This window comes from Malaclemys terrapin, chromosome 2 (genome assembly GCF_027887155.1).
Source record: "Malaclemys terrapin pileata isolate rMalTer1 chromosome 2, rMalTer1.hap1, whole genome shotgun sequence".
NCBI classification, from domain to species: domain Eukaryota; kingdom Metazoa; phylum Chordata; order Testudines; family Emydidae; genus Malaclemys; species Malaclemys terrapin.
The window spans coordinates 243,594,953-243,619,459 of record NC_071506.1 but is presented as its reverse complement, the minus strand read 5'-3'; the positions used below and the strand labels follow the sequence as shown (position 1 = coordinate 243,619,459).

General features: G+C 39.6%; 1 protein-coding gene across 3 annotated transcripts in view; it reads left to right on the top strand.

The window, feature by feature from the left end:
- Positions 1 to 21,449, top strand: part of STEAP2 (STEAP2 metalloreductase) — a 28,045-nt gene extending 6,596 nt beyond the window's left edge. Inside the window, exons 2-6 of one of the 3 annotated variants that reach the window (XM_054020525.1) lie at positions 931 to 1,289; positions 1,377 to 1,453; positions 5,048 to 5,575; positions 7,954 to 8,118; positions 14,651 to 21,449. In XM_054020525.1, coding sequence (XP_053876500.1) covers positions 962 to 1,289; positions 1,377 to 1,453; positions 5,048 to 5,575; positions 7,954 to 8,118; positions 14,651 to 14,935 — 1,383 coding nt within the window. In that variant the 5' untranslated portion in view covers positions 931 to 961 and the 3' untranslated portion in view covers positions 14,936 to 21,449. Of the gene's footprint in view, positions 1 to 930; positions 1,454 to 5,047; positions 5,576 to 7,953; positions 8,119 to 14,650 lie in introns of all 3 variants that reach the window. The other 2 variants (XM_054020526.1, XM_054020524.1) reach the window with 2 other exon arrangements.
- The last annotated feature ends 3,058 nt before the right edge of the window (positions 21,450 to 24,507 follow it).

Genomic DNA, 24,507 nt, shown 5'->3' with positions numbered 1-24,507 from the left:
GAGCCGCCCCTGATAATAACATATTTCCACAAAGTTTTTGTACATAGCTCTCACGATAGTGATCCCAGAAAGAGTTATCATCCTAATTCTACAAAGGGTACAGAGTGATTAAGGTCAGCATTTTCAAACTTGTAAAAGCAGCAAAGAGTCCTGTGGCACCTTATAGACTAACAGACGTATTGGAGCATGAGCTTTCGTGGGTGAATACCCACTTCGTCGGATGCATGAAAGCTCATGCTCGAATAAGTCTGTTAGTCTATAAGGTGCCACAGGACTCTTTGCTGCTTTTACAGATCCAGACTAACATGGCTACCCCTCTGATTTTCAAACTTGTATCCCCCAAAGTCAGGAACTTAAAGCCATATTTAGGTGCCTGATTTTTCAGTGGGGGAGTCAACAGAATTCCTTGGAATTTACCCCAGAGTAACCTAGATCATGATGTGTAATCAAGAACAGAATATAGCCCATTGTCTCTCATTCATATGTGAAATCTCCCTTTGATCATTAAGCACTGGCCTCCTTGCGCTCTCCACTAAATCTCATAGGTGTTAGCCCAAAAGCCTTCTCCCCTACATTTTTTTTCCTATCTGGAACAGCATTCACATCTCTTCTGCATTGACTCCGCATCTTATTTCAAATACATTTGAAAATACATTTTTACTCTCTTGCCTGTACTTTTTAATTTCTTTCTTCTTTTCTCTCCATTGTTATTTATGTATGCAACCATATTACTTAACTGCTTAAAACATTTGTATTTCAGATTGTATCACTGTCACTATACAGATTAAAAGTGATTAGTGCATACTTTATAAAGAAGAGTAAATAGGTTAAATTAGACCCACCAAATTTGCTTTAGAGTGTGTTTTGATTACTCTAGTGTCTTGTAAAAATGTATAATGCTGCATATTTTCTTTTTGTTTTCTTTTAAAGGAAATCATTGTAAGCTTGGTGTCTTGAAAATATGGAATCAATCTCTATGATGGGAAGTCCTAAGAACCTCAATGAAACCTTCTTACCAAATGGTGTTAATGGTATCAAGGATGCCAGTAAGATCACAATAGGGATATTTGGAAGTGGAGACTTTGCCAAGTCCCTGACCATTAGGCTTATAAAATGTGGATATCATGTGGTCGTAGGAAGCAGAAACCCTAAATTTGCTGCTGAGTTCTTCCCACATGTGGTTGATGTTACTCACCATGAAGATGCTGTAGCAAAAACTAACATCATTTTTGTCGCCATACACAGAGAACATTATGCCTCTTTGTGGGACCTCAAGCATTTACTTATAGGTAAAATCCTTGTAGATGTTAGCAACAATATGAGGGTGAATCAGTATCCAGAATCCAATGCAGAGTATTTGGCCTCCCTGTTCCCAGATTCGCTGATTGTCAAAGGATTTAATGTCATCTCAGCCTGGGCACTGCAGTTAGGACCAAAGGATGCCAGCAGACAGGTATGCTTTGTGTTTGAGTTCATTTAGTGTGTGTGCAGAATGAAAACGCAGTAACTGTAATAACAGCAACTCCCTGGTATCAGCTGTCAGAACCAACACTTACTGTCTTTTTCCAAAAACATTATTTTTGTAATTTTTTCCCTAACACCAGAGGTGAAAGTAAGCTAGTATGGTCTGGTAGGGCATACCGGCAGGAGCCTGTACACAGCCGATCGTCCCGGCAGGGGGCAGCTTCCCTGGGCTGGCAATTTAAAAGGGGCCTGGGCTCCCGGCAGCTGCCCAAGCACCTGGCCCTTTAAATTGCCGCCAAAGCCCTGCTGCCAGAGCCTTGGGGCTCCTGGTCACTGCTACTGCTACAATGGGGCTCTGGTGGCGATTTAAAGGGCCCAGGGATTTAAAGGCCCCGCTCCTTCTGGTTGAGCCTTGCTGAGGTCCCCGGCCCAGCATACCGGTAAATCCCTTAAATTACTTTCGCCCCGCCTAACATCTAAACAAGGCTAGAAGCTGCGTTTCCTGCAGTGCTCTACTTTAGCTGTTAGTGATGGTATCAACTGTAGCAAGAGAAATTGTGGGAAATAAATTAATGATCTAATTTAAAACAATTTACTTTCAAGATGGCAGCTTGGATGTAACTAAAGGCATAGTTTGTTTTGTAGGCCTAGGTCTTCAACTGCCCTGAGCTCACACAGTTGACGTAAAGGAGGAAGGCAAAGGCAGCTCAAACCTACCTTTAGTCCTCCCCCAACCTTAGGGACCTTTCCACTAGCACAGGATCTCAAGAGCCCCTCATGCTCAGCTCCATCCCTAAATTGTCTCCCCAGAGTGCCTCCTGCGCAAAGTGGAGGAGCAGATAGGGGTTCAGCTGCTCGTTAAAGCCGCTTTAAGTTTTCTTTGCACTGCTGGAGTAGTGAAAAGGTGATTTTATAAGCAGGGGCAAAAATCTAGTCCTTGGAACCTTTGCTGGTTATGGTGCAACATGAGAAGTAACTAACCTAGCATGGCTCCCAGAGCCAAGGATGAGTTTCCAAATCTGGCATTTAGAAAACAACCATCTATTTATTTTTAAACTGAGTAAATTGATATGGAATCATATATAAAAAAATGGGACCCCCCTCACATACATCATTTTTACAGAGCCACTTTTCAAAGTGGAACTGTACTGTATGTCGTTATTTTATTAGACCTCAGTCAAGGTTGAACTCAAAGCTGATCATCAGTAGGTTAAAAAGATGATCAGATGCCCTGGTGATGGGCAAACTATATGACTGTAGGTAAAAAAGGAGCAAGATCTAGTACTTTGTTTAAATTGTGTAATAGCACTTTTTTTTTTTTTTTAAGTATAATGAAGTATCCCTTGGATCTTGCGTCTTTTTATTCCCCTTTAACATTCTGCTAAGCCATCTCTACTTTTTTCGGAACCTGAGCTGTCAAATGCAGCCCAAATTGTTGTACAAACTATGATTAGTTAAAAAACAGCGGTCAGGTGGGGTTCCTGCTTTTGTTTTTTGTTGTTGTTGCAGCTGTCCTGGTCCATTGGGCAAGTTTTCTATTAGGGCTGTCAATTAATCGCGGTTAACTCATGCAATTAACTCAAAAAATTAATCATGGTTACAAAAATGAATCGCAATTAATTGCAATTTTAATCACACTGTTAAACAATAGAATACCAATTGAAATTTATTAAATATTTTGGATGTTTTTCTACATTTTCAAACATTGATTTCAGTTACAACACAAAACACAAAGTGTACAGTGCTCACTTTATTATTTGTATTACAAATATTTGACCTCTAAAAATGATAAAAGTAGTAATATTTTTCAATTCATTTCATACAAGTACCGTAGTGAAATCTCTATCGTGAAAATGCAACTTACAAATGTAGGGTTTTTTTGTTTCATAACTGCATTCAAAACCAAAACAATGTAAAACTTTAGAACCTACAAGTCCACTCAGTCCTACTTCTTGCGCAGCCAATCACTAAGAGAAACAAGTTTGTTAACATTTATGTTAGATAATGCTTCCTGCTTCTTATTTACAATGTTACCTGAAAGTGAGAACAGACATTTGAATGGCACTTTTGTAGCCGGCGTTGTGAGGAATGTACGTGCCAGATATGCTAAACATTCGTATATCCCTTTATGCTTTGGCCACCATTCCAGGGACATGCTTCCATGCCGATGGCACTCGTTAAAAAAATAATGTGTTAATTAAATTTGTGACTGAACTCCTTTGGGGAGAATTGCATGTCTCCTGCTCTGTTTTTTTTATTCGCGTTCTTCCAAGTATTTCATGTTATAGCAGTCTCGGATGATGACCCAGCATGTTGTTCGTTTTAAGAACACTTTCACTGCAGATTTGACAAAATGCAAAGAAGGTACCATGTGAGATTTCAAAAGATAGCTACAGCACTCAACCCAAGATTTACGAATCTGAAGTGCTTTCCAAAATCTGAGAAGGACGGGGTGTGGATCATGTTTTCAGAAGTCTTAAAAGAGCAACACTCTGATGTGGAAACTACAGAACCTGAACCACCAAAAAAGAAAATCAACCTTCTGCTGGTGGCATCTGACTCAGATAATAAAAATGAACATATGTCGGTTCGCACTGCTTTGGATTGTTATTGAGCAGAACTCATCATCGGCATGGATGCATGTCCCCTGGAATGGTGGTTGAAGCATGAGGAGACATATGAATCTTTAGCACATTTGGCACGTAAATATCTTGCAGTGTCGGCTACAACAGTGCCATGTGAACACGTGTTCTCACTTTCAGGTGGCATTGTAAACAAGAAGCAGGAAGCATTATCTCCTGCAAATGTAAACAAACTTGTTTGTCTGAGTGATTGGCTGAACAAGAAGTAGAACCTAGTGGACTTGTAAACTCTAAAGTTTTACATTGTTTTATTTTTGAATGCAGTTATTTTTTTAACATAACTCTACATTTGTAAGTTCAACTTTCATGATAAAGAGATTGCACTATAGTACTTAAATAGTATTTTTCAATTCACTCAATATTTTATTTTTACAGTGCAAATATTTATAATAAAAATAAATATAAAGTGAGCACTGTACACTTTGTATTCTGTGTTTGTAATTGAAATCAATATATCTGAAAATGTGGAAAACATCCAAAAATATTATTATTAAATGATATTCTATTATTGTTTAACAGCATGATTAATCACAATTAATTTTTTTAATCAGGATTACTTTTTTAATTGCTTGACAGCCCTACTTTCTATATTTAAGTGGTTCATTCATTTTTAACATGATTTTAGCCATTGGCCCAAAGTTCATTCTAATCCTGTAGACATTTTAGTGTTGTGAATACCAGGCATCTTGAAACCAGTTTATATTAACTCAGATGATGTACAGTCTTTTTATTTGGTTACCTTGTTGTTTAATCATTTTTCATATTTCAATATTGACCTGAATTGTTCACAGGTTAATTTTTGTGGTTCAGTTGATGTGCTAGTGACAATGGCTAGTTTAGATCTTTGTACTGTGACATCTGCCTGGAGGCCTTGAAATTGTTGATTTCATCTTTAAAGGCATTTCTGTGACTAAAAAGAATTAATTTGACTTTTCCATCAGGTCTTTATATGCGGTAACAATGTTCAAGCTCGCCATCAAGTTATCGAACTTGCCCGACAGCTGAATTTTATTCCCATTGATTTGGGGGCATTGTCTTCTGCAAGGGAGATTGAAAACTTACCTCTGCGGCTGTTCACGTTGTGGAAAGGGCCGGTAGTAGTGGCTGTTAGTTTGGCCACCTTTTTCTTCATCTATTCTTTCATCAGAGATATAATACATCCATATGTGAGAAATCAGCAGAGCGACTTTTACAAGATTCCCATTGAGATTGTGAACAAGACTTTACCAGTTGTTGCTATTACTTTGTTGTCTCTGGTGTATTTATCAGGGCTCCTGGCGGCTGCTTATCAGCTTTATTATGGCACTAAGTATAGGCGACTTCCTCCCTGGCTGGAGAGTTGGTTGCAATGTAGGAAACAGCTGGGACTACTCAGTTTTTTCTTTGCTACCGTGCACGTGGCTTATAGTCTCTGCTTACCAATGAGGAGGTCTGAACGATACTTGTTTCTTAATATGGCTTATCAGCAGGTAAGGAACATACCATTTTTTATCTAATGACAGAAGAGAGAATCAGAATGCCTTGATTGTATTTATGTGACATATATCAGTGTCTTTGAATACCTTTTCAATGGAAAATCTTTGGGGCTACATTGTGACTGCCTATTGGTCAATAGGGAAAGAGGCTACAAGGAGCGCTCTACCTTGTGGCAAGCTTCAGATGGGGTCAACCACAATCAAGTCCCTCCAGTAGGGGGAGTCTAGCATTTGTTCCCTTTTTTATTCCCCACCGGGCATGAACATTACCCTAGAGAGGGTGGGGAAGAGGCAGGCCAATAGTAAAATCAGAAGAGCACTCTTCGTTTCTATCATCTTGGGATGTAAGGGCTGAATGATAATTCATAAGAAAGCTCAAAACATCTAGCAAGTTGTTTTCATCTCTCTAGTCCCAAAGGTTTTGGTGTGTGTATGTCATAAATGTAGATGTATGTTGTTGAAAAGGTTTTTACAGGTGGCAGCATTAATATACAAACTAGATTATACACAAGGACCACTCACTGCGTCACTGAAATGCAGACAGTTTTGGGTAGAGGTATGCCAGCTGTTTAATAGCATACCATAACACTACACAACCGTCTAGAACAGCAAAATCCTAAGCAAATATATGTTCCTTCTAGGGAAAATGAAGATGCTGTATCACTTCTCAAACTAGCGGTAAAAAAATATATTTTGTTTAGAAGAAATTCTTTGTTCCTCTACAGTTATTGGCAGGAGGCATTGACTCAGAGTTCTGAACAGCAGTTAGTATTTATATCCAAACAATCCTGGACAAAACAATCATCCTAGGCAGAAAGGTCTGCTTTTCCTAATCAAACTGTCAGTGAGGTGTCTGTTTGCCTCTTCTTCTACACTAGCATTTCATAAAGCAGGTTGGCCTTTCAGCATATGAAATCTGCAGAGCCAAGGGATGAGGCAGGAAGAAGCAGCAGCTAAGCAAATCAAGCCATAATAATGGAAAGAATAAAAGGGGATTGGATCAACAGTGTAGAAAGAAGGGTGAGCATGAAATATTGAAATCAGACAGCTGAAGAGCATGAATGAATCTATGACTGGCATTGTGACGGGGTCTGTCAGGTCATCTTTTCCCCTTGCAGGAGGGTTCAGTGTCTGACACTCCCCATTTAAGGAAAATCCACTCAGACTAGTGACCAGCAAGACAGTCCTCCAGAGGCTTAGAAGGGCTAGGAGGAAATACTGACCAATCAAGGCCCAGCAGGCCAATTAAGAAGGCTTGCCTCCTTTTGCTCATGAGCAAAGACTGGGACAGAGCAGGACCTCCTCAAGGTTCTCCCAGAACCTCGGCCAGAGCCTTGCCTTGAGCATATCAACAGAGCACTTGCATATGGGGGGAGTTTTTACTCTTTGTTTAAAGGCACAGACAGGCAAATCTTAAGTTGCTGTTTTGTTACTTGATTGTTCAGAGGCGCTCACGGCACAGGCTACCCTGCCCGAAGCTGGCAGCCAAATCTTGAAGACTTAGGTGGGAAGCGCCTGCAATATCACACATGGCCCTGATGTGGGGATTACAGTGCAGCTCTGCGTCCCACAGACATACACAAAATTCAGCCAGGAACCCTAATTGTTTAGGTTTACATACTTGTCAAAGGACCTGCTAGTACTTTTGTGAAGAAGTTCTCATATCTTCTATATTAATTTGAAAAATCTCACATGTCATCATCAATGGTGGCCCCTTGCAAGAACTGACATGTAATTACAGATTTGATAGACCCCAGGGAATTGGAAATTTGTGAGATCTAATTGAGTATACAAGTGACTTGACTGTTGAAGTGAATTGTTTCTTTCCTGTCATGAGGATGTCCAAGCTCATCCATCTTTTTTATGTCTTATGTTAATAACAGAAGAGACAGAGTAATTTAGGAGTCAGCACAAGGATTTGAAGCAATAGCAGGAAATAATGATAATTTATTTGTAAATTCAACAAAATAAAGAGAATTGCAGACCCACCCATTTTATAGTGTAGATCATAAATTGTTGATGCCTTAAAAAGTAGGTACTTTGTGTCGCAATGTGGAGAATCTCATCTGATTTCATGAGATAATTTCTATAAATAAGGAGTAGCTAGTACTTTAAGCTAATGCCTGTCCTTTTTCCACTGTTTCAACATATCTTTCAACCTAATATGCACCCAGAACCCACAGTGATGAAGCAAATAGCTTTTTCTCCAAGACATGAAGAAATCTCTAAAATATTTGACTACATTTTATATTTGTTTGTAATCTGTTTTCTTACAAAACTCAGACTGGAGACTATTACTCATCAAAAGAGCTTTTGTAAATAGTATTTAATATTCTGGAAAATAAAGGCCATCTTTTTTGCTGTCTCCTCAGGTTCATGCAAATGTGGAAAATTCTTGGAATGAGGAAGAAGTGTGGCGAATTGAAATGTATATCTCCTTTGGAATAATGAGTCTCGGCTTGCTTTCTTTGTTGGCAGTTACTTCCATCCCTTCAGTAAACAGTGCCTTAAACTGGAGGGAATTCAGTTTTATTCAGGTGTGTGTATGTGTGTTCTCTGGTTGTTTGTGTTAATAAGGGGTTTAATGGTTAATAAGAATGCATGGTCATTTTTATTTTGAACCACACTTTTGCTATAGGATGAAATAAGGTTTTTTTTCCCTCTCAATAGTAACTGTAAAAATGATACAACTTCTCACTCAACAGAGAGAGCCCCTCAGAGTTGGGCAGAAAATGATTTTCCTGTCCTCCTACTGTTTTCAGGAGTTAAAAATTTTCTCCTGTCTCAAATTGAGATGAGAAGTCAAAATCCTTAATATAACCTTATAACATAGGGTATAGATGTTAAGTGAGATTAATGCATGCAGCATGCTGCAAGCATTTCATAAAGTCTAAACACATTCTTATAACTCTAATATCTACTTAATAATACTAATACCCAGGTGAGCCAGACTGGTTTCCAGCTCTGCATTTGTCAGTATTCAGTGAAGCCTAAGGGCCTTCGCATGAGCTGGCACCTGGTCTGCCAGCATCACAGTGGGAACATGTCATGTTGTCCTTGTTGTCCTTCTTCCACTTCCATATACTTTATTTTTATTTGCGGTCCTCCGTACATCACAGCATATAGGGCCTTTGAAGGGCAAAGCATAGCTAGCTCCTAAATGCATTATACTCATGAAACTGGAAGTAAGAGACTGCATTTGCTATACATGTGGCATAAAGGAGACCTTTCATCCCCATCAGCAGACATTCCTGACTTGCAGAAGTCGCCATTTTAATAGTAATGCCACTGTCTGATGAGAGACAGACGGTGATGTCACTGGACCAACCCAGAACTGTCTGCCCTGAACTAGGAACTTCCATGCAGCAGCTGGGAAAATGCAGGCATGGCAGCCCAACATATGTGTAGATGACATAGAAGGATCAGAAAAACACTTAGGAATAAGCTGTGGTGAAGCACTTCATATACTTCCTGTGTGTAACACATCTTAAGTAGTACCGAAAGCTGATAGAGAAGCAAATAAACATAACCAGCAAGAAGCATTGAGACATACAAAAAGCACAAGTCCCAATTAATCACAGAAAGGTGTCAGCATGAAATGAAATTATTGTCACCTTTAAGCTGTGGTTATTGATTTGAAGTACTAATAGACATACGTCTGTTGCCAGGAGACATTCTGATAGAGCACATCTGAAAAGTGTGTATTTTGCTATAGTTTGGAGTGTATTAATGTAGGCCTTACTCAGAGTCCTGTCTGACTAAGGTCTGGTTTGTCCCATTTAGGGTGACCAGACAGCAAGTGTGAAAAATCGGGATGGGGGTGGGGGGTAATAGGAGCCTTGGTAAGAAAAAGCCCCAAATATCGGGACTGTCCCTATAAAATCGGGACATCTGGTCACCCTAGTCCCATTGTAATTACATTGCCTAGTTCATAATTCTGTCACTGTTGACTGATTCTTGCCTATGTAGACTCAGACACTTTAAGGTCAGAAGGGACCATCGTGGTCATCTAATCTGACCACCTGCACATTGCAGCCACAGAACCTCACCCACTGCTGAAATTTATCCAGCTCAATCTTGAAGCCGATTAGGATTTTTACCCCCACTGCTCCCCTTGAAAGGCTGTTCCAGAACTTCACTCCTCTGATGGTTAGAAACCTTTGCCTAATTTCGAGCTTAAACTTGTTGATGACCACTTTACATCCATTTGGTCTTGTGTCCATATTGGCGCTTAACTTAAATAACTCTTCTCCCTCCTTTGAGTGTATCCCTCTGCTGTATTTATAGAGAGCAATCATATCTCCTCACATGTAACACATATTGTCACTACTTTAATAATTAGGGCTCTAGAAGGGCTTTGTAAATTATAACCATTTTAAGGGGAGTGACATTGAACATTGCATTAGCTGCAGTTGTCAGAGGTGTTCTGTCTGTGGAGGAATTCCTCCTTCTCTCTCTTTGGGTTTCTGTCAAGGGAGGAATCTATAGGAAACCTCCAACAGTGGTTGCTGAAGAAATGTGTTGAATCAGCACTTCCCCCAACTGACCTGGCTCTTCCCCCTCCCTGAGAAGTGCTACCCCTTTCTTAGGTAATGAAGAGAGAAGCAAAGTTGTGGCCCTTTGCATTTCCATAAACTCACTACCAGGCAGACTTTCTCCTTCAGAAGTTCTCTGCCTGGAACTATGCTAGAGACGATGGTATGAACTAAATCTTCAGTTTAAAATAAAACAACAACAATTAGTCATAGGTGATTTGAGCCATACATCCAGTGTATGATTAGGAACTCCAGCAGCAAGTCATGCAATTGTAGCTTTTCCTTACCAAAGTTTCCAAATTTGGGCCTCAGGTTGTGGGAGTAGAAATGTGCATGCAGGCAAATCATTGTGTAATTGTTTTGTGGTCTTTGGAATGCCCTGGTATACCACAACTATTCCCACTGTAATAAAAATCAACTTGTTTCTAGTTATCACAGCTTATAAACTGTAATGAAATGCTGAGAGATGATTCAAGACGTCTGACTGGTGTACAGGACATTCCTCCTCTAGACATGCCCTCATGTGAAACTGCATCACACATTAAAGAGAATTTGGACAAATTGTCTTTTTAATTATCACCTTTGGTGTGCAATGGCAGTAATAATTGAAACACAGGTGTTTCCTTGGGATTAATGACCAACTAAATATAATGGTCTTTAGCTGTTTCTCAGGGCATTAAATGTTCCCTAGATACTCATTAATTCTTAGGAAACATCCTCTGCCTCAAGCCTTGTTTCATAATCACTGACCTTACAAGGGTTATTTTACCAAGGAAAATGAAGCTGGCATTCCACCACACATTAACAGTGATTAAGTTCAAATCTCATATAGAGTGCTTAGGCAGAGCCAGATAAAATACAGCTAATGCCCTTTTAGCACTATTTCTCCATCTACTGAAAGACAATATTATAAAGAAGGTTTGTACTTAATGATTATAATCCTGCCTGAAATCAGCAGGAGATGCAGAGTGGAATAAGGGCTGGTCAGCTCAGTATAGCTAGGGGAGTTGGTGCTGGAGTAGCATGACACTAGTTTTACTCCTGGATCTAGCAGAAGCATAGATTTTCCAAAGCAGTGGCTGCTGAAATTCTCACTTCTATCCTACAGATGAGGGTTCAGTGTAAGAACCTGCCAAGCTAGAGCCTGGTACTCAGGAGATTCTGGCTGATGCCTCTGCATCACCACTAGAGGTTTAGGTCAGGCATCCTGAAGAGGACCCTGCAAAGCTAAAGTCGAGAGGAAGTACCATCCTTCAGGGCCTGAGTGGCACCCCACAGCCCACTGACTGGCCAATACCAGTATATAAAACCAGGAAGCCATGATGAGGAGCTGTCTGAGCAACAACACAGACCACCTGTCTGCTTCTGACTCTCCTAATGACAGTCCTGAGACTCTGGCTTCTGACCCTGGTTTGTTCTTTCCCTGTCTCTCTGATTGCTATCTGTAACCTGGTGCCTGACCTGGTCTCCTGATAACATGACCTTGCCTGCCTCTTGATGCCTGACTCTTTTTGCCCTCTGACCTATCTTGGACTCTGACCTCCTGGCATTGGACGTGGACTGACTTCTGCTCTGACCACTAGGTCAGACCACCCATATCCTGTTTGTGACACTCAGCATCATTGCAGCTGCTCAGTTTCTGACCTCCCCCTTCTGAGAGCCGCACACTCACGCAAATGCGGTTTCTAGCTCACTTTGCTGAATTCACTTGGTTTCTAAGGGCTTGTGTAAATGGCAATTTACTGTATGGCAAGCCACAGTGTTAATCTACAGCACATCAGTTTGCTTCACAGTAACATCTTGTGTGGACACTGCTACAGTGCACTGAGAGTCCCGGAGTGCAGCTTGGCATACTTTAATTGCACTGTAGCAGTTTCCACATGGGATCTTACTGAGTGGCAAGCTGGTGTGCTGTAGATTCACACTGGGCCTTGCCAGTTGCCATGTAGACAAGCCCTAACTGAGTCAACTAGGCCACTTTTCAGGAGTATGTCATGTGTTTGTTATTGTGCTGTATCACACCTGAGTAACAATCAGAACAGTGCACAAGCCTAGACTATATGAAGAGCAGCCCTTTTCTATCTGGGCAGGTTTACTTGTGCAGAAGAGAGGAGATGAAGAGAGTAGTAAACTCAGAAGAAAACCCCATACTCCACTCCTTGTGTGACTGAAGTTTAATTGTTGTCAGGCTCTTCTGTTTTAGGTGAAACAGTAACATAATGTTCTGTCAAATCTTAGTCCTCTGATGGCATTTAAATAAAACTAAACTTTCTCTGCTTAAAGGATGAAAATTCTCTGTAAAGCATTTCATTATCACTGGCTTTCTCCAATAATTGTTATATAGTATTACCCATAGCTGAGCCTGCTGAAGAAATGAGCAGTCAGATTCACTAAGTTGTTCCATGTTTACACTGGTGTAACAGCACTGATTGCAAGGGAGTCACACCAGCATAGAACTGGAACAATGCAGTGGTGAGTCAGGCCCAAGCTTTTATTTGTCATCTGAATTTCTTTCCAGAATATCAGGCAAGATCCTGCGTATGCCAAATTATACCAAATAGTATCTGGCCTATGATGTTCAATTTTGGGGGGATTTTTGTTCTTGTTCTTTTTAACTAAATAGGTAGTACATCTAAAAAATGCCAACACAACTCTGGAAACCATTGTGTACACTGGAAAAAGTAATGCATAGAAAATAGCAGCTTGCTATATGCAAAAGTCTGTTACCTTCCTCAAAAGACTGACAGAAATATTTCCCTTTTTTGTGTCACTGAATCTTTTGCCCTTTTGTCCTTCAGGCTGTACTTTTCCTTAACGACAGGAGAGAGGTTAGGTTTCTACCTCTTTATTTGTACTGTAGTTAGAGAACAAAATATTGGTGGCCAGTTTTGATTATTCTTCCACTAAATCTTTCCCAACTGAGTGACACCTTACATCACTTTTGTGGTGAAGTGTTTCCTTTCATACGATAAACATCACAGTTAAAAGCATCGCTGCAGTCATTTTTAAGGTGGTTTGGGATTTCTAGAATGCAGGCTAATGCTTTTAACTTGGAGTCTGCATAATTGTTCTGTTGATGATGTGCTTGTTTTTACTTGGCTACACAGATTCTTAGGATTAGGTGTGGAGTGTAGCCCCTACACTCCAGATATCTGCATTAACTAGTTGTCAGGGAAGGGACATGATATTAAAATGAAAAGTTTTAAAGCACTCAATTCAAGAAATTAAGTTAAGCCAAAATTAAGATTACCTAAGCAACTTTACCTCTTGTGCATAAGCATAGAAATGTAGTAGATTTCCCCTCACGTGATCTTTTAAAAAGATACCATACAATTTTTTCTATAACTGTTTACACCTGTAACAGGCTGTTTTGTACTGCCCAATAAAGGGAGGCAACAAAAATTGTTTATACACAAAAGAATGGGGGTAAGGATCCCTATGGAAACCCTAATCACGTGTGTTTTATAAGGATGTCAAAAAAATTATAGTCTTTCAGAGGGAAAGAACAATCAATCATTTTTAAGTCAGCTATCATTACACAGCTGACTTAAAAATTAGGGGGAGGGATAGCTCAGTGGTTTGAGCATTGGCCTGCTAAACCCAGGGTTGTGAGTTCAGCCCTTGAGGGGGCCACCTAGGGAGCTGGGGCAAAATCAGTACTTAGTCCTGCTAGTGAAAGCAGGGGGCTGGACTCAATGACCTTTCAAGGTCCCTTCCAGTTCTAGGAGATGGGATATCTCCATTAACTTATTTATTTTTACATGCAACCTTAATTTCCTGACTACTGAGTGCTGAACTGGGCAGCTTTAATGTTCTTTTTGCTTAGGTTTTTGCAATGAATTTCCCATGGTTTTTTGAGCGATAGGAAGAAAAGGCAGAGCACCAGCATCTCATACTGGATTTTATCTGGGGAGTATCCAATTAATGGGTGTATGCTTGTGGTATCATCACCGTAAGGAGTGGTCCAAGTCTTGATTCCACCGTCTGACCAGTGGAGCTGGGCCATTGTGATGGGGAAGCAAGCAGCACCTTTTAGGGGTCTCACAGTTTACTCCTTTCTCCCTGTAGGAGCAATGATGTTCCTTTCCAGGGCTCCTCCTGCATAGCCACACTGCTCGATACTCATGGCTGAGCAAACCAGCCCTTTGTTCTCTCATGCGACACACGGATACCTGAATCTGATATCACAACACCAGTTTTACTTTTACATAACTCCATTAACTTCATTATTTACACCCCTGAAACTCAACTGACTGCCAGATTTTAGATTTTGACTAGTTTGTTTGCTTTACATGTTTGAGGACCTCTTAGCCTTTCAAAGTAGAGCAAGCATGCAGGCCTGTGGAAGCCAAGAGGGATGGGATGTAAATCAGGGTAGAATTTAGCCCTTAATTTTCAGCACATTACAATAATGAGTACATTGAGATTTTTTTAAATAAAATTTAACCTGGCTGAAATTTTAAAGGTATAGAAGGAGTGGCTGATAATGGGTCAGGTTTTAACTTCTGTTTCTTTTCCCTGTTTTTTTCCAAAGTCTACACTGGGATATGTTGCTCTGCTCGTAAGTACTTTCCATGTGTTAATTTATGGGTGGAAAAGAGCCTTTGAAGAAGAATACTACAGGTTTTATACACCACCAAACTTTGTTCTTGCCCTTGTTTTGCCTTCTATTGTAATTGTAGGTAAGATCATTTTACTCTTTCCATGTGTAAGCAGGAAACTGAGAAGAATCAGAAGAGGCTGGGAAAAAAGCCAAGTTATGGAAGAAAGAGGTGGGACTATTCCACATCTCTCACCAGAAAGGATTACGGTGATGTGATGATAGAATAGTGTCCATTAACACTATCGTTGTCACTGGGTTTTTTTTTGTTTGTTTGTTTTAAAACTTGTGTTTTTAGGAGTTTATATAACTCACGTGTAAAAGTTGCTATGGACTTGCTTGGCATATGGTACAGGCTCTCAGCCAAGGAATGAGCAATTTATTTTTCTTCAGAAATTTAAAAAAAAAAATCACTTACATTTTAAGTTACAAGACGGCAAACAATGTGAAATCAGGATTTTTTTTAATGCTTCTTTGCACAATTTGTATCACAAACATTGTGGTTTTATAATTAAAACCAAATGTTCCAGACAGCATTTCTTTGACTGATAGCATATGTTCCAGACAGTACTTTTTTTTATTAAAACCATCCTTTTTTAGTTAGTCAGTCCAGAATGTAGAGTAATAGATTTTAATGATTTAGGAAATAAACATGTTTTGAAACAGCTGAGATTAAATTTTTAATGGTTGAAATTATTTATTGCACATGTACATTACACATATTTGTGTAGCTCAACAAGGATTTTGAACCAAAACATGACTTGAATATAATAAAAAATGTGAGTTGCATTAAGGAATATGATTTCAAAGTGCTGCATATGGTTTTAGACATGTAATGTCCATTGACGTTAATGAGTCACGCAGTGAAAATCCAATCCAATACTTTGAAGGTGCAAGAAGGACTTATATAAATTTGTACAATCAACTAATGATCACTTTAAAAATAAAACATGCCAAAAATTATTTAAAAAAATTAAAGTTGGGAGAAATTTGCAATAAAAAAATTCAACTTTATGGGTGAAACTTCCAATATCTTAAGCACAATAGAGAACGACCATAATGTTAATGTTATCTGTGTGTTTCTGTGTTGGAGTTTCAGTTATGGCACATGAATTTGCCTCTCTTTCAACCTTAAGATCTTTTAATGTATTTTTGTTGCATAAATAATGTTCTATTTTTATATGAAACTTTTGTTTTTACCGCCAGCATCTGTGGGGAATGCTTTACTGTGAATTTTTAAGAAACAAAAACAAATATTGCTATACTTCAGCATTTTAACATGAGATGATGATCTCGTGAAATGGAAATTTCCCTCTAAAATTTGTAATTCTGGCTTTCTGAATGTTGTTTAGAATGATTTATCAATGACTCCTTTAGCATGTTTTGTTCTTCTTTAAGGAATAGGCCAAACTACTCATTTACACTCGTGCTGCTCCTATAGAAATCAGTGGAAGTTGTTCCCATGCATCAGAGTGCAGAATTTGGCTCTGCATCTCTACCTATTTTTGGAGTATTACAGCTCTGCTGTCTTTAATTGTTTTCTTTCCTCACATTTTTGCAATAATTTGCCATCATTATGATAAATATTTGCAATAGGACTCTGATCCATATAGTACTTGTGTATACTTAAGTTAAGTTCATGAGTAGTGCCATTGACTTTACTGTCTACATTTGTAATGAACCCTATACCCATGCAATATGTACTTAGAGCCAAATTCTGCTCCCACTTACATCAGCATAAATCCAAACTAACTCAGTGCCAATTGTTTTTAGTTTCATTACAAACTCAAGAACCCCAATCAGGTTTTTCAAGATTCATTACAGCCTCCAAGCCTTTCAAACAAACCTAGATCCATTTATGGTTTTGTCAGAATCACAAGAAATCTGCAGTTTTACATGGTTTCACCTGTGTTCTGCTTTACATATAGGGTTTGTTCAAACTCAAAACCCAGACTGAAACTCCAGGCAGAGGACTTTCTCAAAATGACACAACACAGAGTGAGATAAAGTGGGTTAGTTAATATCTTTTGTCTTTAGAAAGCTTGTCTCTCTTATCAACAGAATTTGGTCCAATAAAAGATATTACTTCATCCACCTTGTCTCCCTAATGCCATGGGACCGACACAACTACAACAATGCTGCATACAAAATTAAGTGTTTGCATGAACCTCTGCCAAGCTAAACAATCAGTATTGCTTGTCTCTAGCTCTCTTTACTATCCAGTGAAACCCCACCAAAAAAAATGGGGGTTAGACAAATGGGGGATTCAATCAATTTTCTTGACATATTTTGAAAAACATAAATTCATTTTGAAATAGTGGGGAGTTCCCAGTTTCTTGCAATTTTATTTATCCTCCTCATCCACCCCATTTTTAAATTGCCCCCTACTAGAAGCAGAAGGAGGAAAAATCCACTTCTCACCTTTTTTTTTTACGTGTTCCCCTTGTAAAGTTAAAAAGTTAAACTTTTAAAGCTTTTTTGTGTTTTTCCAATAGAAAAAAAAAGTTTAAAAATGAGAGAAAGCAGTCTGTTGCCTTTTTTGTTTTTAAACCGTTCTACCATATTTTTACTTGAGAAGAGGGGGAGAAAGTAAAATAGAAAAAAATCCAAAGAATCTTTTTTCTAAATGAAATTTTTAATTTTGTTTAGAATAAATCATTTAAAATTGATTAAATGAAAAAGGAGAAAAAGTAAAAAATTTCAAATGTATTGAAAACTTCATTTTCTTTCAAAATTTTTCACAAAAAGAACAACATTTCAAGAAGCTAATCTAAGTTTCTTTTTGCAAAATGCCTGTGTCGTGAACAGTCAGATGGATCATTCTGTACTATATGAGCACAGTTATTTTATTAGGTGAATAAAAGAGATACTATCAATATTATAGAAAGAAAGGGCATTACTAACTTTAAGGGAATAATGCTTTCAGGTAAATATGAACAAATGACAAATAGAACTTCCATTTACTGTGTTTGTGTGTGATTCACTCCAGTACAGAAAACTTTGCAAACCTCTCCACACCATTTAAAGTGAAGAAGGGATATACAGATGCCTCCAGACTGCACATAGGTGGATCCAGTGGCCTAAATTTCCTCTGTCGGGGGTGCAATTTGCCCTCATGCAAACAGGCAGCACAAGGCTCAGGGCCGGTGCTTCCACTAGGCGACCCTAGGCAGTTGCCTAGGGCAGCAGGATTTGGGGGACTGCATTTTGCCGCCCTTGGTGGAAATGCGGGGGGGGGGGGGGGGAGAGTCTTTCCGCTCCGGATCTTCGGCAGAAATTTGGCGGCGGGTCCTTCACTCGCTCCGGGATCCGCCACTGAAGTGCCCCGAAGACGCGGAGCCGAAGGACCCCTGCCGCCGACGACCCCAGGCTCCCTGAATGCTCAGAGGAGGAGCGCTGCTGCCTAGGGCGGCAAAAACCCTGGTGCCGCTCCTGACAAGGCCTATGCACTTAGGCCCATATCCTCAATGGTATTTAGCTGCTTAGTCCCCATTGAAATCATAGGAGTTAGGCGCCTAAATACTGTTGAGGATTTGGGCCTTATGCCCCAGTCCTGCAAACACACTTATGTACATAAGTATCTTTCCACACATATGTAATTCCATTGTCTTCAATAGAACTATTCACTTGCTCAGAGTTACTCATGCACATTGATGTATGCAGAAATGGGCCCTTGAATCCTGGTTTGGAGGCTTATGTTGGGTATAGACCTTGTGTTGTCCCCCTGCACAGCAGTGAATTTCCCCCATGTGTGCAGAGGGTCAGCAGCCACTATACCAAGCTGTAAAGAGGGGTACGTGGATTTTGTCACTTAGTGTCTTAGTTCCCCACACAAAACCCAATTACTGTGTTGGGAGGGATGAATTCTGCCCTAAGAGAATAGTATTTCTAACTTATATTGGAATGTATGACGTCCTGAAGACTCAGAATACAGTAAATGCCATGGAGCAAATTCTGCTCCCAGTTCTACTCCAGCAGCCCTATTGAAATCACTGAATTTCCATGGGTACAACTGAGCTAAAATTATTACTGATTGTGACTATTACTATTTCAATATTTAATATGTTTGTATTAATTTTATCATAATATATAGAAATGCCAACTAAAATTCATCTTCCCTAGAACTTTCCAGATCTTGTTTGATGTTTTAGGAATATTGCTGTAGTACTAATACAGTATTAATATTGTTGCATTATTAAAATACAGTAGCAACTGTGCATTGCCACCTTAGTCCATCTGTTTTGTGGTGTGTGATGCATTATATTTATCCTTATTCCTATGCAAAAAGAAATACTTAGTTCTAACAGGAAAAAATCATACAATGTAGTATGCTGCTTAACATCTGTAAAAAGTAATTAGATCATTTCATGATTAACTCATTTCAAGAATGTTTAAACTCATGGTAAATCTGGACCACGTGACGTTTCTTAAAATGTTGTCATGGATTGGTGGGGGGTTTTCAACCGTGTGTATGGGAAATAAATATGTGCTTTTTATTTTATGTGTCTTGAAAGTTGAAATATTGAATTATGAAGAAATAGCTTATATTTTTGGATCAACTAAATTAAGAAATTTTATGAAATATTTGTGCTATATATGTAATAGTGTACCCAGCTAGCCTATGTATTCATTTCTAACTGGAGTAACAAGCTGACTTGCTATTAAATCTTTTGTAATTTACTTTATTGTAAAGATTGATTCTATTTAGCAAGAATTCTGAAAGTAAAATGAAAAGGTCTTGCATGGCACATATTATGGATCAGATCCTGCCAATGTCTATTCATGTAAGAAATCTTTCTTAATGTGGTTAATCCCATTGATTTCTACGGAACTGTTTGCATAAGGACTTCTCCTGTGAGTCCAGATTTCCAGGATCAAGTTCTAAAGTCAAAATTCTCAATGTTGGTTGCCTACAGTTAGACATCTCCATTATTTAGGTGCCTAAATATAGATTTAGGTGCATAACTTCAACAACCAACTTTGAGAATGATATATTTTTATACAACATTGCATTCATCATTTATTGATTGTAGGGATATCCTATATATTATGTCCTATATAGTATGAAAACAACTGAATTCTCTTCCTTGCCACCAAGGGTGGCCAAACTTACTGACCTGCTGAGCTACATATGACAGTATTCAAAAGTTCGAGAGCTAGGTTGCGACTGCCAGGGCTCAGGGCTTCAACTTTGCTCCTGCTGAAGTCCTGATCCCCGGCCCTGAGCCACTGGACTCCCTCCCTACAGCTCCCAGCTGTTTGCTGCTGCCTGTCCACTCAGAGCTAATGCCTGGGATCTGCAGGGAGGGGCCACTGAGGGTAAGGAGAGGGTGCTGGGGGGACGTGACTCAAGCTGCTGGTGGGGGCAAACATTTAAGTTGTGCCCCCCCACTCTCAGCTGGCACCAGTCATCACTGGTAGAAGCCCCTAGTCCTACCACCCCACCACAAGGCAGAAGCCCTGAGCTCCCCCGCCCCACAGTCAGGTGGAGAATGGGAGGGAGTGGGAGGCTCCACGAGCCACACATTAACTGTAAAAGAGCCACAGTTTGGCCACCCCTGCCATATTTCATAATAACAAAATACCACTTAACATATAATGCAATATTGCACACATTCTATCAGTAAATGCACATTTCTCTGCAGTAAATAATTGGAATGACATTTTGGAACATGTTCTTTGTTTTCTGCAGATGATTATGGTATTTTTTAACCACAATTTATTATATAGTGCCATAAAAATATTTCATATTTGTGCTTAATTTCACAGTGTAATTCTGTTCAATATCGCTATTATATACAAAGTTGATAAAAATTACCTTGTTGAAATTTGATTTTTAATAGGTAAATTATTTTGAGATTCGGTTGTATTTTAAGTTCTTTATTTAGTTTGTGACAATGTTACATTTACAGTGTACTGGTGCCATGTCTGAATTTTGTTCCAACATTGTACAGCATGTGATGTGCCAACATGAGAACGTGCAACTGTATTTTCATTTGTTGGTAAATCACTTATAAAATATCTTGTACATGTTCAATGTGTAATTAGCTATAAATGCAGCCCTAATAGCATTAATGGGAAAGAACAGTTAAGGCAGCTGTTGTTTATTCCCGAGTTGCTATGAATTTCACAATGTATGAATAGAGTTAGGAACCTGAGTTCTTCTAAGTCTGATAAAAGCAAAAATCAGAAATATCATGCAAATAAATATTAGATAGATTGATTTCTTCAATATGATATTTTCAAGAGTTCAGGTGAATAGACTCAGTGGTAGTGGAGGCATATGAGTAGTGCTTTTCAAACAGTACTTCTCTGAGTACAAAAGTTTTGCCTTTATTGGATGTTCATCGTAGTTCTTATAAGTATTTCCTATAAATGTAATAAGTAACTTTCAAATTATCATATTTTATCACTACATGATGCTGCTTCAGTTAACTAGATTGCTACCTTTAAAATGAGTGACACGTTGAACGAATTTAAACAATGATCTCCATAATCTTTGTATACTGTTTCTCATGCCTTGCTTACAATGTTTCACAGTGAACATATTATGAGTCTCCTCTGTGCAATACTTACTTGACAGTCCTCTTTGTAGTTGTGTTCTCCAACTTTGTCAATTACTGTTTGTGTTGTCTATATGAACAGGGCTATTATAAATGACTGGCAGTGCTTTCACATATTTTTCCATAGAATCTGTTTTACACAAAGATCAATAAAAACTTAATATCAAATATTTTGACTTGTTCACATTTCAACTTATTTTTTTTTTATTTTGCCTTTCTTTAACATGCATTTGTGCTTTGATTAATATGTCCTCTAGTAGAGAGGGCATGGCTGTGGGGCTCATAAAAATGCTTCTGAAGAACAAATTTGTTTCCTCTGGAATGGGCTGGATGACAGCTATTTTTTAAAAAATACACTGCGGGAGGCTGCCCCATACCTTATTACAAGTATTCACGCCTCTTCTCTTCAAATTGCACAAACTGAACACTGTAATACTAGCAATATAGTCAGTACATTTTTCAGGAGCAAAATACAAACATTTGAGGCAAAATTGAGACTGCTTAATTTGTTTGTCAAGTGCTGGTGTTCTTCCTGTTTGGTTGTGGGTGTGAAAAAGCAGGAGTGTTTCAATGGGAAAATAAATGAATAGCTTTTCCTCTCCCTCACTCCTCTCGGGAAGCATTATATATGTTTCAAGGAAAATTATGACAAGAGAGGGAAAGAAAAATTATACATTGGAGTGATCCTGACACATTAAAGTCAGTAACTTAACTTCCATTGACATCAATGGAGTCACAATTTCACCTGTGCACAAATCAGTGAACTTGGCAAGTTTATATTAACTTGTATAACCTCCCCATGTTGCTGCTTTTCTGTAGAAGAGATCTGACAAATAATACAAAATCATCTCTTACAAACAATGAAACAGATGTCTGATATGTTCAATGTCCAAAATTACATTTTCACACCTCTTTCTACTTGTGCCCTGCCTGTCTCACTGATGAAAATTTCACCATTGGTGTCTGTTTTTCCCTAGTTTGTTCAACTCCCACACCATTTTCTCATACATTATAGTGATTGCTTTTATTTGTTATTTGCATCACAATAGCATCTAGGGGCCCCAACTGAGATCAGTGCCCCCTTGTGCTAGGTGCTGTACAAATACATAGCATGAGACAGTGCCTGCCCTGAAGAGCTTCCAGTCAAAGCAGACAAAGAGTGGGAAGGAAATAAAGGCGCGGAGAGGTAAAGTCACTTGCTCAGCAAGGTCAACAGTAGATTAGTAGCAGAGCTGGGCATAGACCTCTGGTGCCCTACCTATTAGCCTATACTGCCTCTCATTGCTTTATGTAATTTAAACTGAGCTCAGAAGAAAAACGCACTGAAATGTCTTCTCACTCAGAAAAGTTATGTGCAGTAACAACAGGAACCTCTCAGGGTCCACCTTTGTAAAGTATGTGGCATGTGGTGAATTAAAATTTTCTGATGCAAAACACTATAAAAAGGATAATTATTATCAATTTGCAGTGAAAGAGATGGCTCTACCATATAAGCCAGTTGTCTGGGATAGCAAATTTCATAAAATGTTTGTGTGGTTGACTGCAGGTTTGTAGAGGTTGATGTTTGCCTAGAGCAGCAGAACCTCTAGAGTCAGCCCTGTACAATGTTGCTTTCATCCCATGTAAAAAAGCTTGATTCATGAAGAAGTTGCAGTGAGAGCAAATGAATCCTGGCAGTGTGATCTTTGGAACACTCAACCAGTAAATGTCTCATGACCTAAGCTTATAATGTACAGAAAATGCTGCCCAATTTACATATGGTTTCCATACATTTGGAAGTCAAACCATACACAGTTAAAGCTGTAATATTCCGGTGTATTTTTGATCTATTTCTGAAATTCAGAAAGTTTAGTTCAGCATACAGAGCACAGGATTGACTGCCTGGACAACAGTCCAAAAAAATTCATATCATCAGATTTATCCAAGGTTAAATGAGTTGCAAACCTGTAAGCATTATCAAGATAATCTGTATGAGGAAAATATAGATAAAAATGTTCAATAAAAAAACAACCTTTGAGTTATAGCCCAAATCCCATATAATAGCTGAAGAATTCACAGTGCAGCTCAGGGATGAAGGGTGTAAAATTGGCCTTTGCATGCCTAAAGCCAGGTCCACTCTATTCCAGGTCACTCTCCTAGCATAATTTAGAGCAATCTCCAAGCTACGACTACCAAGGAGGGTCCCTTTGTCACCCTAACCCTAGCCTGGGATGCTTTAACTTTTCTAACCTTAACCCCGGCCTAGAGAGTCCTACCCTTTATAATCCTAACCCCAGCACAGGAAGCCTCAGAGGGTGGGGGCAGAAACTCCCTGTGAATGGGGGGGAGGCAGAGGAATGGGATGGGGAAGAGGGGAGTAGGGTTGCCAACCTTCCAGGATTGTCCTGGAGTCTCCAGGAATTAAAGATTAATCTTTAATTAAAGATTATGTCAAGTGATGAAATCTCCAAGAATTCATCCAACCAAAGTTGGCAACCCTAGAGGGGAAGTACTGAGACTTGGAGGGGTGTGGGGAAGCCAGCCTGAGAATTAGGGTTCTGGGAATTCCTACCTGCTCCCAGGCCTGTTCCAGCCCCTCTGGGTCCTGATCTCTGCTCCTCAGCCAATCCTGGGCCCTGGGGTGGCTCCTTCAGTCCATCCAGCTCCTGCTCTCACTTCTGGCCCTGCCTCTGGCCCTGGGCACGCACAAGTTTACATAGGGGCAGCCCCTACAATATTTCCATTGCAGGGCACTAGCACCTGCCACCCCCATTCTGCCACCCCTGGGAAACCCTACCTTTTTTAACTGTAACAAGGTGGCTTGCCCCTTTAAGGACCTTGTGGTACTCTGTTCCGTCCTTTTGGCCCACCTTGCTACACCTGTGCAGGATTAGATTTACAAGGAAGCAAGCCCACCAATGGGGGCTGGTGGGGGAAGTAGAGTAGACAAAGTGGTCTGTGGTAGGCAAGGAGCTGTCAGAAAGCAGGGCTTACAGCAGAGCCAGTCTCCGGTCAACCACGGGTATGTCTACATAGCAAAGAAGAACCCATGTCTGTCCCATGCCAGCTGACTCAGGCTTGCGGGACTCAGGCTGCAGGGCTGTTTCATTGCTGCGTAGACTTCTGGGCTCAGGGGACCCTCCCACCCCACAGGGTCCTAGAGCCCAGGCTCCAGGCCAAGGCTGGAAGTCTACACAGCAACAAAACAGCCCAGTGAGCCAAAGTTGGCTGGCACAGGCCAGCTGTGGG